The 24244-nt window shown below is 54.5% G+C and overlaps 1 protein-coding gene across 4 annotated transcripts; it reads right to left on the reverse strand.

The window, feature by feature from the left end:
- Positions 1-11708: 11708 nt before the first annotated feature.
- POLL (DNA polymerase lambda) lies at positions 11709-24130 on the reverse strand. Of its 4 annotated transcripts, none has more exons than XM_082486569.1 (9): positions 23965-24130; positions 22625-22768; positions 22062-22359; positions 21219-21387; positions 17793-18116; positions 17007-17180; positions 15999-16127; positions 14019-14187; positions 11709-13628 (listed from the first exon to the last, which is right to left on the reverse strand). In XM_082486569.1, the coding sequence occupies exons 2-9, from the start codon at positions 22737-22739 to the stop codon at positions 13264-13266; spliced, it is 1743 nt and encodes a 580-aa protein (XP_082342695.1). In that variant the 5' UTR covers positions 22740-22768; positions 23965-24130; the 3' UTR covers positions 11709-13263. The 4 variants fall into 4 exon arrangements, with proteins under 4 accessions (XP_082342695.1, XP_082342696.1, XP_082342697.1 ...); XM_082486570.1 differs by lacking the exon at positions 23965-24130 and adding an exon at positions 23584-23640; XM_082486571.1 differs by lacking the exons at positions 21219-21387; positions 22062-22359.
- Positions 24131-24244: the final 114 nt, after the last annotated feature.

The raw sequence follows: 24244 nt of genomic DNA on the forward strand, positions 1-24244 counted from the left end.
GCACAGAGCCTGAGTCTGGAATAAGGAAGGATGGAAAAGAAGAAGAAAAAAAAAAGAGCAATGAAAGCAAGCTCCAGGAGCCTTCCTGGGACGTAGGACATGTGGCCCTCCTCACAGCCTGCCCCTGCCCATCCCCTGGGATGGGGGTTGTGGGGGTGAGGGGTCTATGCACAGTCACCTTCGCAAACCCTCCTGTTCCCCTGTCTGCACTGAGCAGGGTCTGAGCGGTACCCATAGCTGCCTGCTCCCTGCCAGTGCCCCGTCCTCTGGCACCGTGTCCAGCCGCAGGTTGGGAACATCAGAGACTTCTCCCAGGGGACGTCCGGCTTTGCTCTGGGCAGAGGGAGAAGCATTTTGGATCCCATTTCTGGAACCCACCCTGGGCTGCGTGAAAGCTCCTGGAGTCACATTTTGCCATGCAAGTCGGGGTTGTACCAGGACATCGTGGGAAGGCAATGGGCAGAGCTGGCTGAGAGACACCCACCCCAAAATGCTCCCAAACACCTCAAAAGCTAATTTAAAAAGAAAAAAACCCAGCCAAACCTTCCTGTACTGTATGATCACAGAAATCCCAGAAAAGCACAGAAAACAGACTCCTCCATCCCCTGAAAACGCAGGGTGTCACGCACCCCCTGGCTGCCCGCACCCCTCCCCATCACCACCACCTGTTTCCATGGCAACAGCCAAATATTACGGGGTGAGGACCTGAGCCCCATTGCTGCTGAGCTGGCCCCAGGGCCTGGGGCAGGTCTTCTCCCTGGCTGCTTATGTGGAGGTATCACGGGTTTGGGCCTCCAGATTTCTCCCACCCCTCGCGGTGGGTTTGCACCCTCCCGGCACAAACACATACCCAGCTTGCAGTGGGGCACTCGCCCCCCCCTCCCCGATCTTGATCCCAGCCCACCCCACCCCACACTCCTGCCCCAGCCCAGCCGCAGGGCAACCCCACTGAGAGGTCACCTTCCCCCCCACCCCGTCCTGCTGCCGTGCGAGGCTGAGAACGCTCATTTCGTGACACAAGTGGCTCAAGTACACCCCCACGGGACAAAATTCCCCCCAGGCTCGGGGGGGATGACTGTCTCCGTCATCCTCCACCGGCCGCCCGCACCTTCCCTGCGCGCTCCCGTGCGTTCTCCCTTATTAACAATGACCTTTCCACCGCGCTCGCCACCGATTCCCCAGTCCCAAATATCTTTTAAATGGGTTTCAGTAGCTGATGCGCGCTCCGTTAAAAGGCCACCGCACCGCACCCGCGCCACCCTGCGTCCCCCCACGCCACAGCCCCCCCCCGTCCCCACGCAGTGCCACCCGTGCACACGCTCGCACTAACATTTTAATTAATGACAACGGCTTTTTTTTTTTTTTTTCTCTCCCCTCATAAGCACTTTAATGTGTGTTTGCAGCCCGGCTGATCCCCACAGCCATGGAAATATTAGGTTGACGGATGTGGTCTGTCGCCAGTGCTCCCTCAACGGGTCTGCCTGTCAGCTCGCCGATGATGACATTAACACGGGAAGAAAGTGATGACAAATGCCCGTTATCAGGGAACGAGGCCTGTGACAAATCGCACGGCGCCTCGCGAGCAGCCCCATTACGCTGTAATAAAAAAAGATGGATGGCTCAGCGCACCGGGGCCCCGCGCTAATGCGATTTTGCCTGGTCTCTCCGGGTTCTAATTAAGGCAGAAAACGGAGAACGAACAGGAGTCCCCGGTGCCCGGCCCCCACCCGACCCCCACCTCAAACACCCTGTGGTGACGGGCACTCGCCCTCGGGGACGGTGCCCCTCTGGCCACCCCGGTGCTCCAGCCCCTTGGGAGAGGGGATTTGGGGGGGATGCAGAGAGATGAGAGGTGCAGATGGAGGGGGGGCTTGTGATAGTGGGGGTGGGGGGGTGGGGGGGTGAGGGGGTGGGGAGGCGACCTGTGCTTGCCCATCCCACTTCTGCCAGGTGGGCTCAAGGCTCCTCCATCCAAGGCGAAGGGAGGAGGGGGACACACAGCCACTGTCAAGCGCGTCACTCGCAGACAAATGTCACCTCCACCATCTGCTGCAGCGCGCGAGGCTGAGGGGGGAGCTCTGCGTGGCGGAGAGGCGCCGGGACAGTGTCACCCCAGGAGGAGGCTCAGCCACTGCGGAGCGGGGACGCCGACACCAGGTCCTGTGGGGATAGAGAGGGGGTGGCCATCAGGGGGTTGAACAGTGCATGAGAGAGGGCTCTGGGTTGCTCGTGGGAAGCAGAGGCTTGTTTTGGGGTGGGGTTGGGGGAAGGCAGCTGGGGGATGGGGTTTAGGTCCCCCCTGGGGGACACGACCATCCGTACTCACTGAGCACACCCATGGCTGCGCCCTCGGTGGCAAGGAGATGGCCACAGCTGCCAGCAAGGGTGGGAGAGGGATGCATCCAGCACCCGCTGGGGGAAAGGAGCTGTGAGCCCCCCGCCACGGGGTACACAGCGAGGATGAGCACCTCACGGCCCCTGGATTCAGGTACTTTTCCCAACGGACCCCCCACACCTCCCCGATGCCACCCACCCACTGCAGCCGGGTGTCTCCACACCCACCCAGCTGCCTGCACACCCCTTGTCCCCTCCCAGCGCCCCGGCAAGGAGGTAGGTCCAGTATCCCTCCCCACCCCACACCCTCGTTCCACTTGGGTGTTTACACTGGGGTGCAGGAGAAGGAGATGTGTAAGCAGCAACTCATTCCCTGTCCTCTCCGCAGAGACCTGAAGAGCATCCACAGATGTGGTCCTACTTATGGGGTGTGTCAGTGGGCTGTAGATACCCCCACCAGCGCCTTCAGTCCAGGCCCCGAGAGAGGAGCAGTGGCACCGCCATCAGGGTCCCTCCACATGGCCGGATCTGGCCCTGCTGGCACCTTGCAGACATGGCGAGAGGCCACACCGGTGGGGCTTTTCCATCTTCTCCGCGTGCAGGGAAGTTCTGTGCACCCCCTCAGCCATTATCAGACCTGATACGGGTGACACCAAGGGGCTGCAGCCCCCCCATGCACTTTGGACCCCCCAGGGCAGCATGGAGCTACCATCTCCTGCTGTGGGTTACGGCTGAATCCAACTTGTGTTATTTGCTTTGTGCCGGGCAGTCTGCAGGCTCAGACTCTCCATTCTTTTGCTTTGCTGTGTGCATCCCCACAACTCCGGGCAGCACACAGCAAGGCACGGGGAGTGGGTGGCACGGGGTCCTGCGAAGGGATGTCGCTGTCTTTGAACGATGAGGACAGAGGCTCAGACGAAGGCTGCTCCCAGCCCAGCCACCACGTGTCCTGCTTTTGAAAGTTCTTTTTCTTTTCAGTGCATGGTTGGATTTTTTCTGGCGGGATTTGTGAATGATCCCTGTCGTGTCCTAGGGGATTTATTGGTCATTTCAGGGAGTTTTTTAAAGCTCCCATTTATTTACAGCTCCCTATGCCCCTTCCATCTGCCCAGGCCTTCAAAGGCGGGTTGACAAACTTGAAATACTGCTGGAGCAAAACTGATCCCAAGTGACAACCGTGTTCAGTGGGAGCATGCCAGCTCTAGTAAAAGCTGCTAATCTGTAGCTGGACTCACCTAACTGTACTCATCAACTTTTACATCCCAGATCTAATTTTAGGCCTGATCAGAGGGAGAGCTGAGCAGTGTCCTCCAACATCTTCTTCTCAATGAAGCTCTCAGCCTCTGGTGCTGTCTAGCAGCATAGATTTAACCTGCTCTCCTGAAGCCAGCGGCCAAAAGAAGTGCAGAGGCCATGGAAATTACTTCAAACAAATCACCTTTGCTGAAAGCCAGCTGGGAACGCGCCGAGCTCCTGCTTCCGCAGACCAGAGGACGTGCTTCCCCAGCTGGGCTGAGCTTTGGATGCTGCACCCAGACCTGTCAGTGGCCAACACTCAAGGGTGGTGCAAGCCACGAGCTGCTGGGGCCTGAATCCAGCTTAGCCCTAAGAGGGACCCTAAACATAATGTTGCAAAATGACCTGCAACAGAGTCATTGAAGAATGTGCTAAACATCTTGGGGAGGGGTTGCTGGCAAGGGTGTGAGCTTTCACTGTAGCCTCACAAAGTTAACGCTCCTCGGATGAGAATCTGGGAGCAGAAACGTGTGTTATCAGTTGGAACACGAGTGTCAGCCTGGACACCAGCGGACCCCTCAGTTTGCAAACAGTAGCAGGAAGCCTGGTGGGACCGCGACAGACCCATTGCACCTGCGGGATGGCCAGGCAGTGCCAGCACAGGCTCGCAGAGCCCTGCGCGTCCGGCCGAGGGGGTGGCAGCCAGTACACCCCAGCCCTTGGCAGTACCGCCCACCGAAAATGAGCCCTTCCCACCACAGGCAAGCAGGCAGATACTGGGCTCTGGGTGAAAGCCACAATGTCTTATGTGGATATGGTTTGCCACATCCTCATCCTTCCCAAGCAGAGAGCCGAGGCGGGGTGTCAGCAAGGCTGCGTCGCATATGCAACACCAGCCTGAAATTTGGGTGAGACCAGCGGCATTTAACTCCACTCAACATCAGTACAAACATCTGCCAAAACCTGTCCCTGGCTCTGTCTCAGAGGCGATGGTAGGGGACAGGTTTGTGCAGACATCTCGTGGGGATGCAGGTTTCACCCCAGGGAATATCTCTTAGCCTCAGGACCCTGCACTGCCCCTGGGATCATGCGTGCCACCCTCTGGGTGAGTCCCCAGCCCAACCAGTACATGCTGCATGAAAAATACACTGTAGACAGAGCTCCTCCAAGCAAAATAAAGCCAAATCAGGAGAATCAGGAGACTGGGCAAGCAGGGAGCTCCTGCAGTGCAGCCAAGGGGTGGGAGCCCTCCAAGCAACGGGACCATGGTCAGGCTCGTTCCCGGTTTTCCCTCCTCTGCTTGGGCAAAGCTGGGCTCCCGCCAGGGCTCTCGGTGTGTGGTCAGGAGCGGGGCAGGTGTTTTTTATAGCTTCCCCAAGGGTTCCCCGACCCCACTCAGACCACCTAGACTGGCAGGTCAGGCTGGCATCATCCCAGGACAGAGAGCAGCTGCCTGGTGGCTACACAAACAAGAAGGTTTGCAGCTGTGCTGAGGTCCCACCCCAGTGGTTGCTGAAGGCAGAAATTGGGGTGGCAGCTGAAATAGGTGTCCCCGAAGCTCAGCTCCCATAGTCTGGCCATGCTGGTGGGGTGGTTATCCAGTCCAGCCAGGAAAGCAAACAGGACTTACTTCTGGAACACCCAGAGAGCATGTCGTGATGGGGCTGAGTGACACAGGGCCCATGTGAGTCTAGGACCTGGAGGGACATATGTCCTAAGGTAGGGAGCAGGAGGAGTGTAGCCCCCACAGGAGATTTCTGCACCCAAGCTCATGGATCATAAAGCTGGGGCCAACAGACCAAGGGGCATGCTTCAGACCACTGACTGTGGCATCACACTCTGCTGTACCCATGCCAGGTCCTCCTGGTCCCTCATCCCAACTAGCCTGGGCCAGGCAGGGGCTGAGCTCAGATACCTGGTGCCCTCCCTGGGTCTGCTCTTAATGTTCCTGAAGCCATCAGTCTGTGGGTGCCTCAGTTTCCCCCCAACAAGGAGACATCCCTCCAGGCTCAATGCTGCTGACCCAGGACCCCCCTGGAGGTAAAAGAGGAGGAGAGCGAGGTCAGGGAGAGCCCTCAGGAGACGGAACAGGGACAGGGTGGAGGGGGACAGGCTGGGAGCTACGTCTGCTCCAGCCCTGCTGCCCCTGGCTCTGGGTAGCCATTGCAACGGGAGCCTCGATAGCCTCCCCCCGCCCTGCGTCCCCCGTCCCCAGCCCTTACCAGCCACTTCACTTTCACTGTAGCTCTGCTGACCTGCCATTAGTTATAATGCCTGAGCCAAAGTAGGAGGTCAGCGCAGGCTGGCCCGCACATAAATCAGCTCCCTATGGGCAAGGAGACTGGGGGACAGCAGTGACAGGCACCAGCCACATCCTGCAGGACCCCCACTCAGCCCTGGGATGCTGCCCAGGGATGGAGGCCTTAGCCCACCTCCCTCACATCCAGCCAGGCTCCCTGGGGACCATGCTGATCCTGCCAGCAGGTCCTCAGGCTGTTGGGAAGCGCTGTGCCACCCACCCCGTCTGGTTACAGGGGTGACAAGGGACACAGCGGGGTCCAGCCAGAGAGAAGTTGCCCACGATGAAGCAGGAGGGCTGAGCCCCTAAAAGCCTAGAGGGGGGATGGAGGACCAGCTCAGGAGGTGTCCACGGCAGAGCTGGGTGCCCACAGGGGTGATGTGTCTGGAGCCAGGTCAGAGAGGTGGCACTGGGGGGCTGAGGGGACAGTCTGCAGGCGGGGGGCACCTCCCGCGGCCCTGTTGGGGGCAGCCTGGGTGGACGGGGGGGAGGGAGGGGTGTCTCCCCCCAACATGGGGCTGGCTGAGCAGAAGCCCGTGCTGCCTGCAGCCTGCCCATTGCTGCCGATACCCAGTCCTTCAGCTCCCTCTGCCGCCTGCGAGGGCGGCGGCAGCCCGAGCCCACCGCATCGGGGCTGGACCAGCCGGGAGCAGCTTCTCAGCCGCCCAGGGTCCCCAGTAAGGTTCTCACCCACGGGCGACAAAGGTGGCTGTACCAGCATCCCCACCACTACTCGGGTCCGCCGACCCGGAGAAGGGGTGCGGGCAGGGGGTGGTCCCGGCGAGCTGCGGGGGACATGGGGCACCCAGTCTTGAGCAGCCCCTGGTGCGGTTGGGGAGCCCGGTGGGTGGCTGCAGACCCCAGAGACCCCAAGGAGGGACAGACCGTGGTGAGACCTCAGCCTCGGTACTAGACACCCGAGACTCCACACAGGGACGGCAGCTCTGAAGTCCAGGCGTTTGTAAACCGCTCCTTTTATCTTAGGTGATTTTTTTTCTCCGGGTAGACACGTGTGTCCACGAACACAGGCTGCAAGTGTCAGGAGCTGCAGAGCAGCCAGTCTATTTCTTTTTAAAACTTGACATAAGCAGGTAAATTATCCCCAAGTAACGCATTTACCACGAGAGGGGAAATGTTGGCGCTGCTGCCGGAGCAGGAGCGCCTGCCTCCCATTCCCGGCAGTGACGGGGAGCCTGAGTTATGGCCCTGTTGGAGAGACAGCGGGTTTGTAAATGCCTCTGTTTGTGCCATTTTCCAGCCCAAACAGAGCCCATTGATCACCAGGGCAGGAGCAAAGCGAGTGAAGAGAAGCAGGAGCAGGAAAGGAGGAGGCACGCAGCCAGGGCCATGCACGGGGCTGGTGCGTCCTCGTGGGATGCATGGCCATGTCATGCCAGGACCTGGACACATGGTGGGATGCTCAGACCTGGCCTCCCCTGGGACCTCTGTGTCCTTTTCCCACTGGGAGATCCCTGGTCCGAGGACACAGCCTGTATCTTTCACCCCTCGAACAAACTGGTTTGTTTGGATGCAGACAGCAATTGCAAAAGGGTTTAAGTCAGGACCACATGGCACTACAGGGGAAGCTCCCTGTGCCAGGGTGGTACGAGCAGGGAGCCTTACGGCACATATATTTGGTGTGAAGCAGGTTGGTTTGAGGGTGAGGACTGAGCCTTTAGTTGGCCACATCTCACAGCCTCTAAATGTTACCATGGCTCCTCAGAGACAGGGACGCTGCTTGCACACAGTGAACACCAGACCCTGAGCCAAACAGCAAACAGCCTCAGGAAATTCAAGGAGGAGGGAAACTGAGGCACAGAGTGGCAGCGTAGCAAGTGGCGACATCCTGGGTTTCATCCAGAGCCTCAGTACTGGGCCCTTTTACAACCCCAAGCACTCGCTGTAGCACAGCAGTGCGGAGAGACTTATCTGAGCAACATATAAACGGCTTTGAGTGAATTTCTGCCCCCCACCCCACCCCAAGACAGGCAACAGGAGAGCTGTTTGCCCAGTGTCTGAGCTGAACCCGAGCAGTCTGGGCATTCACATCCCCCACGCTGCTGCAGCATCCCAGCTGCTCACGTGTGCAGCGAGCACGGAGGAAGTATCTCAGCACCATGGGACATGGCAGACATGGGGGCCATGTTAGATCCCCAAAAGCCATTCCCTACAGTGGGGTGGGGTGGCACAGCTACTCCAGGCACAGGAACTGCCCTGTAAGAGCTGGTGTGCTTTAGGCACATGGTTACAAAGCCCCGCACCCACTCTGTGAGCCCTGCGCAGAGCTGGGATGCTGCACACAAAGGTTAGGCATGGCCAAGGGGCTGTGTTGGATTGGGGCACTCAGCTCACGAGATCCTACCTGCAAGACACAGGCAGGTTGTTCCCCATAGCCCAGGTAGGAAATTGAGGCAGGGAGGGCTGCTGGGACACGGGGAGCAGGGGAAGGCGGTAGTGGGCCTGTCCTGGCTGCATCATCCCTGCTAAGCCATAGGGAAAGTCACTCATCTACCAAGAGTGAGGCCACTCTGCAGACCACCCCCATGGGATCGGGGTTAGCATCCCCCGCACCTGACTGGGAGGATGATCCTGAGGTGCCCAAGAGGGCACCAGCTCTGAGCTTTGCTCTTCCAGGCACAGGCTCATGCTGACCACCAGCCCCTGCTGCGGCCTCCACCACAGTACGTGGCACAGCATCCTGCCATAAATCATGCCACGTTCCCATCAGGGTAGCCCTGCCATCACCCAGGTGGATCTTCCAGCCAGAGATCAGCAGTACTGGAAACAGAGACTGCGATGCTAAGCATCAACATCGGGACCTGGTGCATCCCCTCCTGCATCCCTCACTCCTGCTGCCCACTGGCTGCCCAAGCAGGGCTCTCGCTCTGCATCCACTCACCCTGGGGATGCCCCACGGGGAGCTCTGCCCCCCCTGCCAGATCCCCCCTGCCTGCACCCCAGCAGCCCTTCCCTCACGCTCCACGCCGTGCCAACATCGCCCCGGCCATCAATAGCGCTCGGTTAATTAATTTGATGGGAACAGCAGGGACCGCACTTTGCATTTAGTGAACTTCCGAGAACTTCCAACCTCATCTTCATAATTGGCCTCATAAATTTGAGGAAAGAGAGAAATCAGCAAAGCCAGAGGAGCGCAGGAGGCAGGAGAGGCCCCGCACGCGGGAGGGCGGGCGAGCGCGTGAGAAGTGACTCTATTTGGTGTCCTTATTTAATTTTATTGCAAAGATCCATCTTCACCCGCCCCCTCCCTGCCTAGCCCTCTCTCTCCCGCTCTCCCTGCTGGGTTCACCTAATCATGATAAATTCATATTCATTTCCCTGCCTGCTCCGGCGGGGGGAGCAGCTCCCTTACATTCGCCCGGCCATGCTGTCATTAGCAAATATTTATTTATAAATACGGAGTGCCAGCCTTAGAAGCCAAACCACCCCTTTTCCCCCAGCCCTGGCACCCTCCCACCCCTGCAAGAGGACAAGCATGACAGCTAAGGATGGGTGTCCCCCCCACAGGGCAGGGAGCAGGGTGGGAAGAGCTGCCTAATGCTCAGCGCTGCAGGGACTTGGCCCAGGCTTTTTCTTCCTTTTACCCAGCAGGAGGTGAGAGGGCAGAGAAATGCCTGATGGGCAGATGGGAATCGCCTGAGCCCCCAGTCTGGGCCCACCTTAGGGGTGCAGGGAGGTGGGGGGGGGGAGGAGCAAGAGGGTCTGTGGCAGGAGCTGAGCACCCATCCCAGCTCCCTGACTTTCCATTCAGTCTCTAAGTGCTGCTGTGTTTGGGTTTATTTTTAATTTTCAGGATGATCAGACTCACAGCCAGGGAGGGCAGGAAGGGGATGCGCTGGGGAGGGGGAAGAGCCAAAGCCCCTTCCTGGGAAGTAGGAACCAGGCGACACCTCATTAGAGATGCCTAAAACCATCTTTGCTCACCCTGCCTGCACCTATCCTGGGGGCTCAGCACCCACCTCCTCCCAGGCACTCCAAGAGCCCCATCCCTTGTACCTTCTTCACAACTGTGGCATCCCGGGGTTTAAAAGAGGCAGAAGCTGTGCTGTGGTGAGGGGGTGCCCTGTTGCAAGGGCAAAAGTGGGGTCTCAGAGGAGTACGTGGCCTCAGGGGATGCCAGGCTGGACTTGGCCCCTGGCTTGGTGTCTGCAAGCAACTGGAAGGATGGAGAGCAGGATTAGGGGCACAAAGAGCAGACTGTGTGGGGCAGCTCTGCCCCCTGCATCCCGGGCAGGAGGGACTGTCCAGCCCAGGGGCTGGCGGTGGGCAGCACGGTCCAGCCCCTCATGTTTCTCTTGCATCAGCATGAAGGAGAAGCAGGAGTCTTCAGCATCCAGAAATGTCACCCCCAGATGCTCTGGACAAGCTCTTTGCCGTTCTCCTTCACCTCCTGCCCCTTTGCATTCATGGCAGCTGCACCCAGGGGAGATGGCCCCCATCCATCCTTGGCCCACCCGGCTGCAGCTGGCCACAGGAGGGCCCTCTGCCCTCTCTAAAACTCATGGGCAGCGAACACGTCCCTGTGTCTGCCTTCCCCCAGCCCCCAAGTAAAAGCAGCGTGAACAGCAGGGCCAGGGCTTTGATGTGCTGCTGCAGCACCCGTTTTCCACCAGGATGTGAATTGTGTCCCTGGAGGGAGTGGGGTGTGGGGTGACAAAGGGGAAGGAGTGAGGGGCCAGCAGTGCCACATTTCCCCCACCTCCAGTGATGTCGCCAGCACGTGGCCATGGTGAGAGGGGCAGCCCCAGCCTCCAGGAACAGCTCATCCCGGCATCGAGAGCTGGAGTCAAACCTGTTTTCATCAAGGGACCAGGGTGAGCAGCCCCATACTCTGCTCCCTGCCCCAGCCCAGGCAGAAATAAGCCTTTGCCCAGGGCTGCCAGCCTCCAGGATCATCCTAGCAGCACCGGAGGGACGAGGAGCCCCCATCCAAGCCAAGCTCCCTTTGGGGCAGGGCTATCCCCAGTCCTGGACAAGGCCAGCTGTGGCCATGTCCAGCCAAGCCTGGCTAACCCCAAGGATGGGGACACACTCTTCTCTGGGGCTGCACAGCCCTCCTGGGGACAGAGTGCTCCCCCTGGACCTCCCAGGCCCTGGTCTGGTTCTGACCCTGCTTTGGCCCCAGAGAACGCAACCCAACCCTCACTGCCTCTGCCCACCCACGCCACCAGCCCCTGTCCCTCTCCAGCTTTTCCATCTCCCTTTTGAGCCAACATTTCTTGCTGCTCATCTCCATGTGCTCCCTTGGCTTCCAGGCTGCTCAGATTCCCCTTGGACAACCAAAGAGTACCTCCATGCTCAGGAGACTGAGCTGTGTTCCAGGCACAGGAGACAAAGCAGCAGCCAACTCTCATATACCCTGCTCTTTGATGAAATATGGAAAAGCTGACAGCAATCCCTTCCTGACTCCACACCTGAAGTAAGAGCTCAGGCCAAGGCTCAAAGCTCGGGAATCATCCCTTTCTCTGGGCCTGGCCAGTCCCAGCTCAGCCACAGGGCCAGCTGGATGCTGGGCCAGAGCCAGGTCCCAGCTCAGCCACAGGGCCAGCTGGATGCTGGGCCAGAGCCAGGTCCCAGCTCAGCCACAGGGCCAGCTGGATGCTGGGCCAGAGCCAGGTCCCACTTTGCCATGGGAGGATGGTGGCCAGCAACTCCCTGCCCAGAGAGCCAGAAGTGGTGGTCCAACAGCGTGAAGGTCTCCATCACCTTTTCCCTGCCTGTACTGAAAACAAGGAGATAGGATGGCACAAGAGGGGATCCTGGTCAGCCAGAGGGAAGAGTCCCAATAGCTGCAGGGCGGAGAGCAAAAAGACAGAGATGCGAAGGAAGAAGAGAGAAGGGATTTATTACACTTCAAATTTCAAAGCACCAAGACACACCAGAAGACATTCATTTCCATCAGGTGTTCAGCAGAAAGGCTGGGCTGACAAATGACACTGCTGGGGTCAAGGTCTGCCCAGCAAACACCCCAGCCCCACTGTTGGTGCCCAGCAGCCATGGCTGACGGTGCAGCAAGAAACTGTGCAAACCCATCAGGTTTAATGTCCTTGTGCCTGCCCTGGCAGCAAACACGCAGCTTGTCACTGCACATGACAAAGACATGGCAGAGTGCAAAGCAGGTCCACCACAAGACAAGGGAGTGGGAGGCCAGGCCAGGCCCAGAGGGAGCCCCGGGGTCCTGGCACAGAAACACCCAACCTGGCCTTCCTGACAGCTGATGTTGCCGAGCAGCACCCCTGCCAGGAGGGACCACTGCAATACCCGTAATGGAGACAGAGCACTCAAAGTCTCTGGGACATTCATCTCCAGAATATAAATATAGTTGAGGTTTCCTGAGAAATAAAAATCACTCCCACGGAAGGGCCAGGACACATGTGCATGTGTACTCAAATACACACACACACTCTGATCAAAGACCAGATGACTCCATGGCTTCCGCACATACAAAGGGAAAGCTTTGCTTTGCCCAAATTAGATTTAAACTATCTCCTCGTGTTTCTCTCTGCCTCCATGCCTTCTATGCACAAACACACAGCCCCGCCAGGTTGCATTCAGTGCCATCACATTCAAACCTCCCTGAGCACAGCTCCCCTGAGCCGTGAGGTTCGCTCCTCTCCTGCACTGAGAGGAAAGGAGTCCTTGGGGCCAGACGAGGGGGATCACAGCACACAACGGGCTCAGAGCAAGCAGGCACAGCACATCAGGTCCCTATGCCTCCTTCAAGGCTCACCTGGCACCAGGGGAAGCTGGTGGCAGTCGCAGCAGCCTGGCCCCACCCAGGTGAGACCCACCAGAGGACACAGGTCAGCTCAGATGGAGGGAGGACACAGCAGCAGCAAAGGGGGGCCCTTCATGATTCCCACAGTAGCAACTGCTAGCAGCAGTGTGAAGGGGGAAGGTCTGTTCCAGGGCCAAGCCAGACCCTGGCTACCTTCATACACAGCTCAGGCCAGAGATTTGGGGGTTTCTGTGCTCAGACACAAAGGAAGACACATCCCGCTTCCCCTGTTCCCAAGCACTGGAAGGGGCTGGATCACAAGACTCTGCAGCCCAGCGTCCTGAAGCTTCCCCGGGGAGAGGAGGGCCAGGGTAGCCAATGGGCAGCAAGCCCCTTTGGTAGTCAAGGGCTGCCTGAGAGCTGTGACACAAGAGGCTGTGTGTGGCACCAAGCAGTGCTCCAGCATAGTTCCAGTCAGCCTCTGCTGGGTGAAGCCACACAGCTCTACTAGCAACAGGGCTCTGAGCTTGTGAGGAGCCCCAGTTTGCTGTGAGGTGTTCCCCAGTCTACAGTCACCACAGAGCAGCATGGGGGAAACCAACACCCTTCAAAATAGCACCACGGCAGTGGACCCAGGGTGTTGGGTGAAAACCAGCTGTCACCAGTCCCGTTCTGAGGGCTCTCGGTAAGGCAGCCCCAGCTGAATGAAGACATCTCTCTCTGTAGGGGTGGGCAGAGTATGGCCGGATGCCACCTTGACGCCTCCAGGGCCTCGCACCACGGCTGAGCTGAGCGCATGCTCCGAGAGGCTCATGCCCTTGGTCTTGGCCAGGGCCCGCATGGAGCGGTTGAAATGAGCCGAGCCAGTGAAATAGAGCAGAGCACAGGCAAACTCACTGTAAGGCACCACAATGATGTCAAGCCGGCGGTGACGCTGGGCTGGCCCAGGGAGGCGGCACACCCCCAGGTACTTCTTCTGATCTCCATTGTCCTCCTGACTCACCAGGTCATCCGTAAGGAAGCCTAGGGAGAGAGAACAGGCAGAGAGGAGCTGAATGATAGAGGCTGACACCTCTACCACAAGCTCCCCACTGTCCAGACAGCAGCTGAGGTGTCTCATAATGTGCTGTGGGACCCCAAGGGAAACCCAGCCTCAGCCTGGACAGCCTCAAGCAGACAGGAGAAGCCATGCTGAGCTGCAGCAATACTCCCTTCTTAACACTGGCTGCAGAGCTGCCACTGGAGCGGGGCCAGGACCAGGGGCAGTACTCTAAGGACTTACAAGATGTTCTGTCTTTGGGAAAACTGACCACCTGCTGTGCTTCAATGAATGCCATTCACCTTATTGCCTCCTTGCCTTGGCCATGCTAGGAACAGCTTCAAGCACCACGTGCCAGTCTCCAGACCCCTTACCGCTCCTGTGGAGGCTGTCAAGCAGCTTGCTGAACACCCCACGGTGAGATTGTCCATCTGGGTGAGTGACCAGCACATCCACGTCTCCACAGGTGGGCTTCCCCCGACGGTAGGAGCCACATGCCACACACACGAGCCCAGGCTTCACGGCGAGGGCAGCTTGTCTGACCTTCAAGAAGAGAAAGAGGGATGAGGAGTCAGAGACCAGACACTACTGGCACTACTGTCAGTCATCAGCTCTTCAGGGCACTGGGCTGGAGCTGGGTTGGGTCAAGCAGGAAGATGCAGCAATGCTGAGGAGGCAAAGTACAGTGTAAACTGTCAGAGCTTTTGGTTTCTGAGACAGCAGGAGAGAAGAGGGTTTTCAGCTCTCCTGTGGGCCAGGAGGGCAAAGCTCACTAGCTCTGCCCACAAGGAGAATCAATTCCACACAAGATAGTCACAGGTCCTGTTTCAGAAGCAGAGGTAGGCTCATGGAGAGTCTCCCCAGCAGGACCCCAGACAGGAGGAAACCTGCAAGTGTCCCTTAGAGTCCACTCCTGCCAGGAGCTCTGCCTTTGCAGGAGAGCTGGGCTTCCTGACACAGAAAAATCACAAATGTGGCAGTGTTTTAGACCGAACAGATCCCAACATTCTGCTGCCAGCAATCAGACACGTATAATCAGAACTTCCCCTAACGCAGCCACCTCCAGGATGGACTCCAGATCCTGTTTTGTGCAGATAGTGCTAATTCTGATGGCTTCATTCATTAAATGCTTAAGAAAGGCTCCCAGGTCCTTGGACAGGAGTAAAGTATTCTTGGTCTGATCGTGCCAATCACCCTGCTGGCAGCAAATAATTAGGGGCTCAGCAATCCCCAGTGATGAGGCCATCACAGAGGCTGGGGTTCAGGAAGGCAGTGTCCGTGCCCAGAGCCCCTTGTCACTCTTGGGGATCATCCTTCATTAGCAAGAGATAAACCCATTAACCTTTGCCCCAGAGGTGCTCCAAGAAGCCACAAGTCTTTCTCATGCGGAGCAGGCCCTCCTCTGGTGTCCTTGCCCCCCTTCTGTCTTTAAATGAAGATTTCTAGAAAACTCCCAGCCCCACCCAAGAGCCTAAAAGCTCCTCAGATCTCACTGTGACAGGCAGCACAGACAGTGACTAATCCCTCATTCTCTCTCCTGGGCCTGGATCAGAGGTGTGTGCGTGTGTATGGAGGGGAGTGCAGTAATCCCATCAAGATAACAATAGACCCACCCCCAAGAGCCAGCTCCTCAACCCAGCCTGCCTGGGAAAGGGACCACTCACCACCAAAATGGCTAATCCGGCACACGGGACTGACACCCCAGCAGGAGCCTGGCAGGAGTGTATTCTTTGTGGCCAGGCCCTGTGGCCGAGTGACAGGGTCATGCTGGCTGCTGCTTCCATGGTGATCAGAGAGCACAGGGGTAGCAATGACAACGTGTCCCCGAAGCTCTCTGCTCACATTAGGGTACACCGGTTTAGCACTCCATAATCCTGGAGTGCCATGGCATACTAGAGCAAGCAGCACCCATTGCAACCTGGATTCCCCTTCGCTTCCAGCAAGGATATCCACGCTCTGTCCTCCCACTGACAACTAGCTCACAGGGTGCTCACAGCTTCCTTTGGAGAAGCAGCACCAGGGAGACACCTCGGAGAAGACGAGAAGCAGGAAAGAGGAGCTGGGAACCTGTTCATCTCACCATGCCACACACAGCCTTTTTCAAAGCAGTGTGTAGAACCGACACCTGTGAAGTATCCTCCTCCTTGCCAGGCACTCAAACTGAACCTTCCTGCATGGCAAAATAAGGTGTCTTCTGTGCCCATACCTAAAAAGGGTCCCCCAAGCACTGACCCTGCTCAGAGGAGAGGCTGAAGAGCTCAGCTGTAACAGCGAAGGACACTTCCATAGCATGCAACCTCCTGTCAGGTCCCAGCAGGTACTCCACTCTGAGGGCCCAAGGCCAAGCTACTCACGGTCTGTTCTATCTCTGCAGCTTCCTCCCGAGGCATGCGCTCCAGGAAATCTGTGTAGTGCTTTAGGCCCACAGCTTGCTGGCTGGTGAGAGTCGCCTTGGTGCGGATATCATCCAGTGTCCGGAAACCCTAGTGTAGACCATGAGATGATATTCAAACATCTACCGAGAATGTGTCCTTCAAATATTTTCAACCAAGATCTGGGGAAGATTGTATTTAACCTGTCTCAAGTCCAGGCCAGTCACAGCTTCTGAGATCACACTTCAGGACTGGTTCCTAAAAGAAGGGATTTAGGCAATCCCACTACCCACACGCACCTCTAATCTCCACCCCACAATGACTTTGAATCTTAACTAAACCTGACAGAAGGCTACTGTTCTTAAGGTACTGTGTTCCTACAACTTGAAAGAAAACAAGTGATGCAGGTAAAGGAACAACACCCAGAATACCCCAATGAGGAAAGCCTACAGTGTGAACAGAACCGTATTTTTAAGACAGCAAAGATTCCACTCACAAATCAAACACTACAGGAAACCAGGCTTCATTAGCTGTGCTCAGGAAATAAATTGTTTTTAAAGAAGGAACCCATCCAGTGCAAGGTAGACGGCTGCTCTGACAGTCAACAGACCAGCAACTGGACCAGGAACTTTCACAGCCAAGATGCTCTAGCTCAAGCCTGGCGCTTCGCAGTGTTATTTCAGTGAACAGTGTGAGATGAGCTCCAAGCAGCAATGCTAACGGAAGAGGTAGTGCATCCCCCACTCCTCCTATTGCATGTCTCTGTTGCCTATCCTCCACCCAAACTCATGTCTCAGCTGGGTGCACCCCATTTTCCCCAAACACACCCACAATGGGCCTCAGCCTCACAGCTCCTCCCATAACACCAGACTCAAATCCCATCTGTGGGTATTGGCAATTGGAAACTATTTGTGAAAGTAATTCTCCTGCACTCAGAAGCAATGTTGAAACCCTAGTCTGAGAACCTCTTGTATAAGGCACTAAACTTACCTGCTGGTACCACATCTGAGCTGTCTTGACACCTGCTCCCCAAATGTTGGAAAACAACTCCAGCACAGGCACACTCTCACTGATGTGATCCAGCTTGCGCAGATGCCCACTCTCCAAGATCTCCAGGATCTTCTCTGCCATTCGTTTCCCAATGCCAGGGATTTTACAGGCTTCCTAGCAAAAAACCAGAGCCACTACTGGAAAAGTGAAGACTACAGACAAGCTGGGGAGTTGCTACCCACTCAAAGCCTGGTTAGCCATTTGATCAGTGATTCATAAGGGGCAGGACTAGTTCTGACTGCTGCTCTCTTCTCTAGGCCAGGCTTACATAGGCTACATCAATTCAATGCCAAGTGGAAAAGGACAAGCATGCAGAACAGGATTGAAACACTAACACAATGAATGGCTGGGCTGTTACAGCCAATCAGGCCTAGATCCAGTTAGTTTGATATATTATCTCAAATGCTGGCAGTTGCTGATGCTTAAGAGGAAGGTGAAAATGTCCCTGCATTGAGCCAGGAGAAGGCATTTATCTCATTGGTGCTCAGATCTGGCCATAAAAGACTCGGACTCCCCTTTTCCGCTCATCTGAAAACACCACAGGTGATCAATAAATACAACTTGCACTTGCTACATAACTTCCATCAAAACCCTCCAACAGGAGGGAATTGCCAAGGCCTGAAGAGAGACTATTCCATGTACAGAAAGAAAAAGGAATCTGGCTTGTAACGGAGTTCGGATTCTGGGTCTGTCTACCTGCTCCACCACCCTGGGAAGGTGTTTTACCTGGTAGGAGGTGACTGGTTTGTGGTAGCTCTTGAGTGCATTGATGGCTTTGGAGTAGCCCAGAGCTCTCCACTTGTCTCCCTGGACAGAATAGGCCTTTGCCAGCACTTCCAGTTTCTCTGTAATGCACTGGTTGTGGTTCTCCTTCTTGCTGTTGGAGGAATGGGCACAAACCCACTTGCTGGCAGGCTGGGCCACCGTGGAAGAGCTGTCACTGGTCTCCTCTGATGATTTCACAGGGTAGCGTCCAGAAATCAATGCTTCCAGATCTCCCTGGGTGACACTAGCATCTTCTCCTTCACTGTCTTCATCATCAGAGACTTTCTTTAGGGAGAGGTAGAAAAGCAGCCATGTGAGAATAAGTGCGTGCCTCACATATGTCCCCTTGGCACAGGCTGCTCCTGAGAGCACGAAGTCAGAGCACTAATCAACCTTCAGGGCATGCAGTGCTCAAATTGCCATCTCTGGAAGCTATGCACACCAGAGCTCTTCATGCCCCAAGCTACACATGTGCATGTAGCTTCAAGGGGTACATCTCACAAGGGACTAGAGACTGCTATCCACCTGTGATCCAAGCACGCACGCACACACACACCACTCCTACAGCCAAGCTCCTGAGACCTAACTGAGCAACTGCTGCCAGCAGCATGGCATGACAATGCTGAAATCCCTGACTTGGGGAGAACCCGACTCCCTGCTCCCACTGGGAAACCTTTTGCTGGTCTGGTGGCTGCATAGACACATCTCACATTCAGACTCTGCACCTTCCATCCCATGAGGCAGATGACAGGAGATAGCCACCGAAGCCTGTTTTCACATTACAGGCACAAAATCTTAACAAGGTAGTAAATTACAACACCCCCCCCCCATTTTCCCCATGGCTATCTGCAAGAGAAAAGGGGTAGGAAGGAATGACACAAAGGACTTCACATTCCTCAGTGACAGAAGAAAGAACCAATGTATACATTTGCTGATACCCTCAGCATTAGGATGCCTCTGTGTGGACTTAAGAAACAATGAGCCTTGGCTTCAGGTAACTGAACAAAAGCAGATAGAAGTGGGAAGCCGCACAGAGGCTTTGTAGACCGCTTTGCTCACTGGGGTCCCTCTCTCTCCTGGTGTACAAACACAGGAGTCTGTGAAGATCCAAGAGCTGCTGTGCTGTGGAAGTAACCCTGAATGGCACAGGGCTTGTTTGGGATCAGTCCAGCAATTATGTGCAGCACACAAGTCCTGTTACGAGTTTCTGCAGAGCATCAACCTAAGTCAGAGCCATATCCTTACAACCTCTGGTTCTGCTGGCTAAGGAGATTTGGAGACACAATTCCTGCAAGGTATAGAGCTGAAGTCTTTAGGCAGAAGAGGCAGGATGTTTCCCTTTTGTAATCTTGTTTTATAACTCTGAAAACTAGGTCAGACTGAGGATTTGGTAGACTAAAGCAGTTTTATTCACCTTGAAACTGTTGAAACGCAACTCCCTTAAGACACTGTTCCCTCCAAGGGCAGCAAAGCCTCAGAGTGTTCAGATCGGTTAGTAAGCCCCTTAAAAGCATTTAAGGACCATGTTATCCAACCACAATGCAAACAACTCTGCAGCTGGAGCATGCAATTCCCAACCTCTCAGCCAGCAGTGTCATATAGGTGAAACAGCACATAAACCCCTGACTCTCTAGGCTTCACCAACAAAGCTGATGGATTCTTTAGAATCATATGTGCAAAACCAACTAGTCCCATTAGCTTCTAAGATACTCCAGGATCCTACAGCAGGTGACTTGCTGGAGCTGGGTAAGACTGGGATGCAAATGGTTTGGCCTGAGCACAGCACAGGAGCCAGGACAGCAGCTGAAGCCCAGTAGCTGAGGCAATACGCCACTTGAGAGGGAGGCAGGCAGCCTGGGGTAACAGCCCTGGGGTTCAGTCAGTGAATAACTGGCACTGCTCGCAAAGGCTGCCTTGCTGAAAACTACTGCATCCAGATGCCAGTCACACAGTGGTTGCTACAGTTTGACTGGTAACGGGGTTTCCTCACAGGAGTTTACATCCAAACACAGAACTCCCAGAGCAGCCTCTGTCCAGTATGAAACACTGGCACACTCATCTCTTCGAGTAAAGAAATCCAACCAAGCTAGAAAAGACTCCGTGCTTAAATGGAGACTACTTCTAAGCTGAGATTTCAGATTCAGCTTTAGTGTTTTAGCTGGGTCTCAAAAGTGGTTGGTACTGTCTTTAAAGCATAACCCTTGGGTTTTCTTCTCTTTCCCAAACTCACATAGTCCAAAGCTTGGGACAAGGGATTATACTGAATTGTATACAAATAATGCTTTTGCGCACAGACTAACAGGAAATATCATTGCTGGAGGGGATTTAAAAGAAAAAAAGGCAATAAGGCTTCGGACTCCAGCAGCTGTCTGACCATGCAAAGTAAACATGAGCAGAAAGCAGGGCACGTGCCACAGGATCCATAACAGTACTAAAGATCCCTTCTCCCACTAAGTGTGAGATTTGTTAATAACTATTGCCACTCAATTAGAGTTACAAAAACCAGCAAAGATGGGGTAACTGCAAAGGTGATGAATTTCAGAAACAGCCAACTCTGCCAACAGTACACTGGATAGTAAGCCTAGGGAGAAAAGATTCCCCCCTACGCATATTCAAGAGAAAGCTTAAAACAAAGGAGCCCTCAGTGGACTGCCAGTTAGGGAGTAACTTTGTGGAACAAAATTTGAGACTGTGTTAGAAAACAGATGCCAGAATTACAAGGCAGCTGCTGCTCTAAGAGGTCTGGGGTAACTTTACTACAGATAGATTTGAATGATGCCAATGCCCAAAAAGAATTCAGCAAACTTGAGCAAAAACAGAGAAAGGAAAGAAAGTTAACAGCAGGTCGGAGAAGCTGACTCACAGCAGAGGCCACTAATAACCCAACACAGATATTTTAAGCATACCACCACAATCGTTCAAGTGGCAACCTGATCCACTGCACATGTGTCTGAACAGGGTGCTTGCCAAAGAGTGGAGAATGGGTCAGTATGGCTCAGGGAGGAACACTGGATGAAATATCAGAGCGAGCTTCCTGAAAGGGAGATGTTCTCAGCTAGGGAATACTGCTCAAAAGGACGCAGGGGAAACATGATCACGGGAGTGAGCCTTGGCCTGATCAGAGCACCAGGACTGCTTCAGCTCGAAATGTTCTGATGGTGACAGGAATTTCAGGGGTGTTGTTTCTACTTTTAACACCTAAAAGGGACAAAGAGAAGCAGTAACCATGTCCACAGCCTGAGTCTGCCAGCACCAACCCACTGAAACATCCAAACGCCTTCCCTTTGCTGAGAAAATCTGGCACTGTGTCCCTGCAGGGATGCTCTTAGCCAGGAAAAGCAACATGCATGATCTGTTCACAAGAAGGGCTGGTGCGGGAAGCCTCACCTCAGCCACCTGCTGCTGTCCAAGGGTGCCCAGGCCTTGCTGCAAGGAATTCCCGACCTGTGCTTCAGTGTTTGGTTTCACTGCTCCCTCCTCTGCTGGGGGCTGGATCTCTTCAATGCCCAGGACCTGCTGCTGCTGCTCTTTCTGCAGTTCTCCCTCCTCCAGGTACCTGTCATGGATCAGATGCCTTAGTATAGGAGAAGAAAGACTTCTCAGGCCCCAGAATTTTGAATGAGAAACCCTTCTGCATGTTTTGGGATGGAGCAAACAACCCATGTGAATTGTACTCTCACAGATCACAGATTAATTACTCTGGTTCTGGCTCAATTCCCCAGTTTCCATCCAGCTTGGCTGACCTGCAACTTCCACTCCTATTTACTTCACTCTTGGAGTCTTTCTCCAAAATTTTGCCAAAATATTTTGATCCTAACCTGTGGCTGACTGCTGCTCCATTCCTTGTTTCCTCTTGTGCCTAGCAGTCAATTCTCTCTCTACTTTTCATCGGCAATAAGTAAGAAACACCATTTAATCCTCAGCATTTTCAAAGAAATCTCCTTGTTATTGCTGATGGATTAGGAAGAACTGCCTTTAGCACTGTAGCAAGTGACAGGACTCCTCTTACCACTTCTGGACCCCATTCCATGTTTTGCTACCTCACAGAATGGCAACTGGTCACAAAATCACTAAATTTCACAGTCTGTATGGGGAAAAGTGACTTTAAGTCATGCCCACAGGAATTGCAAGGATTGCAGTCTGAGATTTTGAGCAGAGGTCAAATTTTAGTGCTGTTCAGTTTAGTATAGAAGCGCTGTAGAGAGGAATGACAGCATAGCATTTGCATACCTGTGAGGGATAGAGACACCATAGCCAGCAGTACTCAGCAGTTTCTGGTCTCTGATGCAAGCACTTAGCCAGGATGCCTTCACTAGCTGCAATCCTGAAGGCAGCTTGGTTAATTTAAGGAGCCGAAAGGCCCGAACCCAGTCCATGTCTTCAGCCACAATGATGTGTGTCACCTCTGAGGAGAGCTGGTTGTGTATAACACCCCCATTCTGGACAATGTGCTTGTGGAAGATCTCCGCCCTGGCTTGGCCGATGCCAGCTTGCAACACATAGGCGGTGACTGGTTTCAGCCACTCTGCTGAGGAAAACACAGGGGCAAGAGCTCAGTCGCAACAGAAACAGTGTCCCAAACCAACTAGACTACGTATCTCATGTAGGACTTGATGGCACCAACAGTAGCAGGCAGTCTTTGGGGGACTCCAGCAGGATATGCCAAAGCAACCTGGTCACGGTCTCTACAGAGAACACTTGAGGGCCAGAAAAAGCCTTTGGGGAACAGCACCCCCAGTTAACAAGCTTGGGTAGGAGTATTATATACCATGGCATGGGCACACAGGACTTACCCTCAGGTATCTCTGTTCCTTCCTCTTTTGGGATCTTTGGAGGGACGCTTTTCTCTGAGTCATCCCTCACTTTCTTCCTCTTGGGAAAGGCTTTGACAATCCCTTGTGGCTCCATAGGCCTGGCAGGAAGCTTAGCTGCAACTGCTGAATACCAGTAAGAAAGAGGGAGGTTGTTGCTTAGAACAGTGTTACACAATCACAACTTAAGATTCACTCATTTTGCTCGCTGACTTTGTTGGCTTGGGGGTTGGATTTTTTTGGTTTCGCCTTCCAAAAACACTCACCCTGAGGAGGACACCTGGAAACAAGAATTTCAGCCCACAAGGTCAGAAAAATTAAAGTTAGAAGCCACTAGAAAGCCACTTAAGAAGACCCTGCTTAAGTGTCTTAGAAACCACTAAACCTAGGTTCTTATAATAGAAAGTACTCAACTACTTTAACATTTTGGAGTTCCTTCCTGCCCAGCCAACAGAAGCAACTTTATTTCCCAGACATTTCTTAAGCACATTCCCATGAAGAGGAAAGGCCTCTCCTGCCAGGGCTGAAATCCAGTCACTAACAAGAAGAGGTAAAGCAGCTGATCAACACCAAGTGCTTCATAGCCACAGAAGGAAAAGCGCCAGCCCAGCTCCAGCTGGAAATACCAGATTAGTAAAGATTAACTAGCCAAGTCCAATACAGTTACAACTATAGTTTTACTATCACAAACCTTGTAAAGGCAAACTCTGGAGCTTTAACTACTGACCCAGGCTACCAGGAACTTCAGTTTTCTGTAGCCCAAACAAACTCCTGAATTGCTGTATATCCCAACAGCCCCTTCCACCCGGCTGCAGTGTTAGGTCAACACCAACTTGGTTTCCTCTCTGTGCAGCACTTTGTGTTTTACTTAGAGGTTTCTCACACACAGGACAGCAATAAACCTATCACATGAAGCCTGGAAGAGCTGAAAATGGTCCCACCTGGCCGTGTCTTCTCCTTACAGCCACCTTTTCATCCAAGCATTAAACACAATCCTCTCTGAAGACCCACCCAGAGCTGGACTCGAGTCCTTCCTTCTGCAAGGAAGAGTTCAGCTTCAGGGGAGAAGAAACAGCTACATGTCTAAAACTCAGCTTCACATAAACTTTTTTGTTTTCACGACATTTTAACCAAAACGCCACCACTCAAAAGAGTAATACTTTCTACTATACAAAAACAAAACAAAACAAAACAAAAAAAACCAAAACAAATACACAAAAGAAAAAAAAATCTAAGCTTTTAGGTGCCTAAATCCTCTTCAGGACTTGGAAGAGCGCTTTACTAGGTACTATTTTACTGCATCTAAACCAAAACATGCACACCAGGTACCAAGCTCGCCTTGCCAGCATCCTCAGGCCACGAAGACTTCTATGCCACCAACCCAACTCGTCTCAGGGCTAGCGGCGCCCAAAACCTCCGGGACAGAAGACGATTCCCCCGAAACCTCGCGGCCGGGCCCGAGCCCGGGGGAGCCGAGGGCCAGGGGAGGAAGACGGGACCCCCCCCGACCCCGAGCGGTCAGAGAGCCGAGACACCCCCTCCTCCCCCTCAGCGGGGAAGCGGTCGGAACCCCCCGCGACCCCAGCCGCAAGGAACGGAAGG

Source organism: Vanellus vanellus (assembly GCF_965231255.1).
Source record: "Vanellus vanellus genome assembly, chromosome: 7".
Lineage (NCBI taxonomy): Eukaryota > Metazoa > Chordata > Aves > Charadriiformes > Charadriidae > Vanellus > Vanellus vanellus.

Excerpts from the sequence above, each read along its gene's own strand:
- POLL (XM_082486569.1), bottom strand. The coding sequence starts at position 22,739 with ATGGAGCCACAAGGGATTGTCAAAGCCTTTCCCAAGAGGAAGAAAGTG. Across the intron at positions 21,388-22,061 it reads GGTGTCTCTATCCCTCACAG|GTACCTGGAGGAGGGAGAAC; the intron begins GTATGCAAATGC and ends GATCCATGACAG. Across the intron at positions 14,188-15,998 it reads CTGCAGAGATAGAACAGACC|GTCAGACAAGCTGCCCTCGC; the intron begins GTGAGTAGCTTG and ends CTCTTCTTGAAG.